Here is an 8,156-nt window from a genome sequence, read left to right as displayed (position 1 = left end):
TTAACCAATCTAGGATCTTCTCTTAGGATCCCACCAGAAATCAAGATCCCGATAATCCACGTGTTGATCCTAGCAATTGAGGATCCTGCCAAAAAATTGAAGGATCCCGACCATCACGAGGAAACAACGAACGTCGCTACAATCAAAGACCATGATCCTCAACTTCCTCATCAGGATCCTAATATCAAGGATCCTTCCCCAATATCAAGATCCATGATTCAACCCATTGTCGAATATCTCCAAAATGGTACCATCCTGAAGGAAGAAAAAAGTGACAAGGCATTCAAAATGAGGGTCTCAAGTTTTGTGATGATCCAAGGTAAGCTATACAGGAAATCCATGGCAGGTCCATACCTTGGATGCTTAGAAGATCACGAGGCTACAGAAGTTCGCAAAGATGTACACGAAGGAGATTGTGGCAACCATCCTTGGGGTAGATCCTTATGCTCTAAGGTGTTGAGGACGGGATACTACTTGACACCAATGAGGAAGGATGATTTCCTACATGCACAAAGATGTGATGCTTGTCAAATACATAACAACATATTGCACTAACCAGCGGAACCTATACATCCCATCATCTCCCCTTTGCCATTTATGAAGTGGGGGATAGATATAGTAGGAAAATTACCTAAGGCACCAAGAGGAAAATTCTTCAAGATGGTAATCACTGACTACTTCTCGAAATGGATAGAGGCTGAAGCCTTTGCTCATGTACGAGTTAAGGAAGTGGTATCATTTATCAAGCGTAATATCCTTACTAGGTTCGGGATCCCTGCAGAGATCATATACAATAATGGATCCCAATTCATAAGGAAAAGGACTAGACACTTTTGCACTAGTTGGGGGATTAAAATGATACTGTCCACTCCTGTTCACCCTCAAGCTAATGGCCAAGACGAATCCAACAATGACGTCATGGTCAATAATCTAAAGAAAAAAGGAAGATGGACAGAGGAACTTCCTCTCGTCCTATGGGCAGATAGGACCACTTCGAAGGCAACCATGGGTCAATCTCCATACTCCTTGGTGTTTGAGACAGAAGTTGTGATCCCTATTGAGGTGGTGATCCCAACATCAAGATATCAACTACAAGATCAAGAGAACAACGATAGGATCTTACACAAGGATCTTGACACTATTGATGAACTCAGGGATCTTTCCAGGATCTGCATGTCTGCTCATCAATCTAGGATCACCAAAGCATATACAAGGGTCCTACTGCCAGTAATTTGGCACCTAAATGGGAAGGAGCTTATCTTATTGACTCAAAAGCAGGAGAGGAGGCATATTGGCTAGCTACCCTTGAAGGTAATGCCCTGCCAAGATCGTGGAATGATATTCCCCTAAAAACATATTTCATGTAAGTTATGATGATCATTTTCAAACAAAACTCAAGGTACACTCTCTTTACCCTCTACTCTTTTCTGATTCTTTTTATTATTATAAAAACCAATACTGACTTAAGCATCGGAGGGGCGTTAGCTAGGCTAATGCCCACCCTAAGCTAATTTTTTCTTTGTGCAGGAAATTAAAGATCCTAACATCCAAGGATCCTAACAGGTAGGGATCCAAAAATTTGATGATGCTTACATTCGAGGATCCTAGGATCTCCATAGATACCTGGTCTTGACGATTGCAATAAGTACATATCCAGATAACTACAAATAGTGACTGATCATGTCTCCTACGGCTAAGGGTACGCAATCCCCTCTAAGGTTTAAAGAGTTAATTACCTCTTTCATACGAGTTAAGATTTCTACACCTCGCTTGGACGCATGAAATCTTACTGTGGGATGTGAATAAGGGGATCATTTCACACTTCAATGACTTGGCAACCGTCTTATTATTGAGCACAAGTTAAGATCCTAAAGTTTGAATCTAAGGTTTAAAACATTGACATGTTATCTTAAGTTGGGATCTTCCCCAAAAAAACACATAAGGTTTATAACATTGACATGTTATCTCAAGTTGGTATCCTCCCCAGAAAATTCCTAAGATTAATAACATTGACATGTTATCTCAAGTTGGGATTCTCCCCAGTAATTTATTACGGTTTGTAACATTAACGTGTTATTCAGAATTGGGATTTTCCCCAATGATTTGCTATAAGTTATGGCATTATCATGTTGTCTAAAGTCGAATAACCCCCAGAAAATATGCAAGATTTGTAACATCACCGTGTTACAAAAACAGGATTCTTCTCACTTTCTTTCAAAGCCAAAATTATTTCCAAGTGATTCCTAAGGATGGATCCTCCACAAATTTCACTAAGTTATGGGTAATCAAGAATCCTATCTGATGAACTTCTAAATCAAGGATCCTTCCATGCGGAAGCTTCCAGACCATACGAAACTAAGGGAATCATAACTATGTATTTCTCTTAAGTCAAAGGATAACCAGGTTCTATCTATCCTTTAACGTTCTTTTCCAACGGATCGATAGTAACTCTGGTCTTGTTAACTGTTGATATTGATGCTTGAACTTCTTCCTGCTTTCTCTTCCATTTCTAGGTCTCCAAACTCTAGATCTCTATCCATGGTTACCTCCACTAAACCGTAAATATTCCCACAACTAGAAATGCTTATGAACTCATGGATATCCGACCTCAAGATATCAAGGTAGTAATTCATCCTCATATCCTATGTTGCAAAATACTATGGGAAAAAGAAATTGTCTCTCTTTTTGAACATGGTGGTGATCTCAGCTACCATCTCTATAGGAAGTTGAAGTGCTAAATACTCACTACGCAAGTGTTAAACCTCAATCGTTGCTACAAACTATATCTTGAACCTAGTAACAAAATCCCCCCATGTAGTAGAATTGACCACACCTGGTTGGAGATATCAAACAACCTCATGCCACCAAGCGTTAGCTCTATCACTTAGCAAACACACTGCAAATCTGACTGTGAGCTCGGCCAGACAAAAGATGGCTAGAAAGACACTCTCAACATCGGCGATCCAACGCATACTGATGATAGGCTCCCTCCTCCCTATGAACTGAGGAACCTTACAAGCATAAAACTCCCAGAAGGTGACATCACGTGTCTTGAGTCGACCAACCAACAAATCAACCCGAAGAATCTTAAATTAATCGTTCACTACTGAAGTCAAATCATCCTTGACCAAACTGATCATGTTAGGCATATCTTCTAGTGTGAACCTCAAAACCTCTGCAGCGATAATGTTGTGATCAACCCTCTCGTTCAAGCCTGAACCTCCTTCACAAATGGTCACCACGCTGAATCTGGAAGATAACAAAAATATATCAAAATCAATGCGTAAAGCTAACATATATTATCCATACCCACCCACAAGTTCCTTGATATCCTTGTAACACTTCCTTGAACCAAGTATGGATCATGTGCTTTCTGTTGTGAGGGACCATACTACCTTCCCTACCTATTCATATTTTTTCCAAGGATTTTTCCAAGACTCCCAATTCACTTCGCATCTATCCCTTAATTTCCTGGAACACGTGCATATGTCTAGCCATATGTATAATACTACACCTCCTAGACTCTCTAGGATTCTACGCTAAAACCACAACCTGAAAAAGAACATGTAATGAGTCTGATTCATAAATTCTAAGGCTTATCAAATTCCAATTATGTAAAACCCTTAAAGGATTCGATTAGCAATTCAGTAGTATTAGTAAACGATTCCACAACACATACTGCAATAAAAACATATAAAGCATACGAAGCATCTATACAATTAGAAAATTCTAGGATTTAATTCCTGAACAGATCCTTAGCCTATAATCTAGCATGCATATAAATCCATAACACAAATACATAATAATATGGGTATATTGGGAATCACTTACCTACTAAGCTCTGGCTAACTGTACGCATCGTATCATCCTTTTATAAATTTATTTTAGATCAACAAACCATGTTCGTGATCTCAAGTCAACAATCAATTAAGAACATGGAGAAAGATTGAGATCATGTTTCTGACCTAAATATTTTACTCGAGTTTAATTGAATAAAAATATTCTTTCTCAAACATTTAATTTAGAAAATCTCTCAGTCCACAGTTTCGGTTCAGACACACCATAACGTGCGCCCGAATCCCTCAAACTAAGGCTCTGATACCAACTTGTAATGTACCCAAACTACAAAAGATATTTTTCCTATAAAATAAGTTAACCAATTAAAATCCTTCACTTAAAATCCTTAAGTTACATTCATTTATTTGAAAACTATAATATTAACATAGTTGAATTGCAAAATAGCAGAAACCAATATATTCGATGGGAGTGTACACTCCTACAGGGATCTTATCACGAACAACCTGCAAAACATTTAATCCATAACTCTAAGCATAAAGCTTAGTGAGTTCCCCAATATACAACATATTGAACAATATATACAATGTGTATAACCAAAGTTCTCAAGTCTAGTGCCGGAGTGCCAACTCTTCTTTCAACATGTAAAAAACACACATAATCATCATATGTATCGTCCACTACCACTGTTTCCGCTACACAACATACAATTGACTACATCCTAGTCTTTTATACAATTGTTGTCTGTATCCATACTGAGCCAATGCTAATGCTGACAAACACAAGATGAATACATAGTCGATATAGTCGGGAGTCAGATTGACATTCGAACAGATGATCCTACCCAAGAGCAATAAATCACACAAGAACCATACAATAATGGTTAAGACTAATAACCCTCATGTTATCAAACTTGAACTACATACAACCCCTACGGTATCCACTCAACGATTACCCAATACTATCATTGCCCTAACCAATCATGACTCCTAGCAGTATCATACAATCAACAGGCAAGACCCTACCAGTTTAGCATAACATGACACCAAGTGTCCTATATTGTACATTCATAATAAGGATTTATCCTCGTCAAGTAGTATACATACACTCTAACAATACTTCTATCCTACCATACAAAGGATATACAATGTCACACGTGGCAAAGTGAGAAGACTCACCAGAATTACAGCACGATAGAAACATTGCTACACTCTCAACTGCTTGAATCGATTAAACCCGCAAACTGAATATCACCAAATAAAGGTCAAACCTCAGTCTACAACCCAAAACCTTCAACTTTCACCAAAGGTTAAACTGCTCAAAAGTGAATAGTCAACAAAAGTCAACGGTCAACCGGCTAAACGACTGTCACGTTGTGCCAAACCCTTGGCCTAGCCATGGATAATACTTGGTCGCGTTGTGGCCAAGTCAAGATAAACCATTCGCGATGCAGCGCAGCACCATTCCGCAGGCCATCCTTGTTCAAATCATAATTTCGGTCAAAAGAGACTTTCTTCATTAAGTGCTTAATCTGTTAAGTCCACACCTCATAATTTCTAGAAAACTTCTTTTCATCCCAATGATGCATAAAACTCCTAAATTTATAAAAATTCATGCCCCATGCATGTCCTTCGCCATTTATGGCCAAAATGGGAAAAATATGATCTTTATCTCATGCATGGCTTCAAACCACACACAAGTTCTAGATCTAAAGGATGAAACACTCTAAGGACATCTTAGGTAGATAAAGTTGCAAGCTTTACTTGGAGATTCTCCAAAAAATCCAACCACTGCCTCAAAAAGGTCATAAAAATCCATAAAATGCTATATCTATGTGTTGGATAAGGTGTCTAAGTCCATAACTATATTTGGTATGTACTTGACCCGATTTAGCATGGTCCATTTGGGTTGCACTTCACCGAAACAATTTGGACTTTGAGAAGAGGAAATATATGATTTAGTAATATATTATTAGTTATAATATATTAATATGAAATCATATTATTTAATTAGTATTGATCAATAATTAATTTGGAATTAATTTTGTGGTCAAAAGAGACTAATTAAATATATAGGGATTGATTGTGTAAATCATTCATTCTTATAATATGGGCTAGTGATCCATGATTCCTTATGATGGGCTTAACCCATGTGGTGACTCATGGGTGCTCCATGGTGGTTAAAACCCATGGATCATAAGGGATGTGGAAAGACATGAGTTACATGATGTAACCCTAATGTGCACACTATATAAGAAGCCCTTTGGTTCAAGAAAAGGGCACCCTAGTAATTTAATAAGGATAGGCCGATTTTGTGAGCATTGTAGTTCTCTTCCAAGTTTTCAAAGTGTTGGTGGTGATTTGTGATTCAAGTTGAGGCATTCACATTATTGGTGCTAAGCTCTTAAAGCTCCAAGCAATTAGCCACAACAAAAGGTATGTTTCCTAACTTGTTTTATTCACTATGTATCAAAGTTTTGTATGCTAGTTAGGGTAATACCTTGGAAACTTCAAGTTTTCATGTATAATAGTGAAAACATAGATCCAAGGTATTTAGGGTTGTATGAACACCTTAGGAGTTGAAGAATCGTAAAATCAAGTATTAATCAAAATCAGAGTTAAACGAATGTAGATTGAACAAACTGTGTAAATAACATCTGGTTTCTGCTCATTTATGCTTCCAACTTTTACAGAGAAAATAGACAGGTTCTGTAAAGGACTCTTATCTAACTCTAGTAAAGTTCCATATTTATAGGAACAGTGAAAGCATACAAAAAATACTAAGGCATTGAAAATTAAACTTCGTACGAAATACACCTTAGTAAATAAACTTTACAAAGCATACGAAGGGTAAAACAAACTTCGACATATTACACCATAATTCGACCCTAACAATCTCCCCCTTTGTAATCATGTCGACCTTCGTCAGTTCAAGAGTATATGTATACCATACAACATAACTCTTCGAATCTCAGTGTACCATGAGATTATCTTCTTCAGTTCCTTTTTATCTCCTTCGTTATTCTTCTTACAGATATTCATACGAACAATGAAATTCATATATTGGGATGTTGTATATCTTTCCACTTCGGAAGCTTAAAACATGTCACACCCCAAAACCGGAACGGCGGAAACGTTCTCGGGTGGAGGACGTCATGTCAAGTATCACAACATATGCAGTATAGTAAATCAAGTACAACAAGCATTGCATTAATAGTAATAATTTTTAGATAGGTTACATTTAGCAACAACATCAAAAGTAAATATAGAAGATAACATAAGATGCAGCTCGGTACAAGGATGTCTTCACAAAAGCTCCCGGAGTGTACCTGTGTACTGACGACCTGAGAATACAAGTTATTTTGAAAGAGAGTATCAGCATTTTAATGTTGGTGAGTTCATAAGTATTTTAATGACATTGATATAAATACATGTTATTCATCAAAATAATGTCATTAAAGGATGGTGATTAAAGTTTACAGAATATTAGAATTTCCCTCAGAAAATCCTATATTTTCTAATAAAAGTAGCTTTCTACCAAAACTCGACGGTTTTATGTTTTAAGGAGTATTTTCCCTCAAAAGTATCTTATCATTATCAAAATATAGTTTATACTTTAATGCATATGTGAGAAGATCACAAGCAAAAGTAATAGGGAAAATAATGCTTTACTTCAGCAATGATGTTGCCGTTTATAAAGAAATAAAATACAGACTCCAGGTAGTATTAAATAAATAATACACCTCGGAGAGTCTAAATGAATGAAATGCAGACTCCAGGTGGTATTAAATGAACAATACACCTCGGAGAGTCTAAAGTAGCCTTTAATCCTAGGTAGGTTAGTTTAATGGTTTAAAATGTGGCCTAGTGTATAACTAGGAAAATATATTATGAGGGTTTTATATGTAGAAAAATACCGTGATAACACTTATTACCTTAAAGCCATGAATTATAAGGTAAATGTAAAGATACTCGTAACCATACTGATTGACAGATGTAAAGACGACGACCTGCTGGCGTCGAAATGAATGTGACATTTGTCACCCCTTGGCTTGGTCGGTCGGCACTGTAGCTAGCAGTCAGGATGTGGGATGGTCTGTCCCGTATAGATCTATACACACAATGCCCACTCTCCCTCCAGGAGACTCTGGTTACCACTCGCCAACGGTGAAATCCGCGTCATGAGGATGTATCTCATGTTTTGATTTCTATATACCTTTCTTTTCACTAAAAGTACGAGTTTTTAGAATATAGATATAACTAAGTTCTCCTTCATGAAAGTTATGGTTGGTTTCTAAACTATACCTATTATAGTTTACTTGAGAGGTTATCTAGGTACATTTGCTACCCAAAGGTGTTGAA

General features: G+C 37.2%; 1 protein-coding gene across 1 annotated transcript; it reads left to right on the top strand.

Annotated features, from left to right (window-relative positions):
• Window positions 1-855: 855 nt before the first annotated feature.
• LOC145105790 (uncharacterized) lies at window positions 856-1,299 on the top strand. Its single transcript, XM_079042868.1, has one exon. It carries the CDS (start codon window positions 856-858, stop codon window positions 1,297-1,299), a length of 444 nt encoding a protein of 147 aa, XP_078898994.1.
• Window positions 1,300-8,156: the final 6,857 nt, after the last annotated feature.

Source organism: Lactuca virosa, chromosome 4 (assembly GCF_052849685.1).
Source record: "Lactuca virosa cultivar CGN04683 chromosome 4, Lactuca_virosa_CGN04683_v6, whole genome shotgun sequence".
Classification (NCBI taxonomy): Eukaryota; Viridiplantae; Streptophyta; class Magnoliopsida; order Asterales; family Asteraceae; genus Lactuca; species Lactuca virosa.
This window is presented reverse-complemented; position numbering and strand designations above follow the sequence as displayed.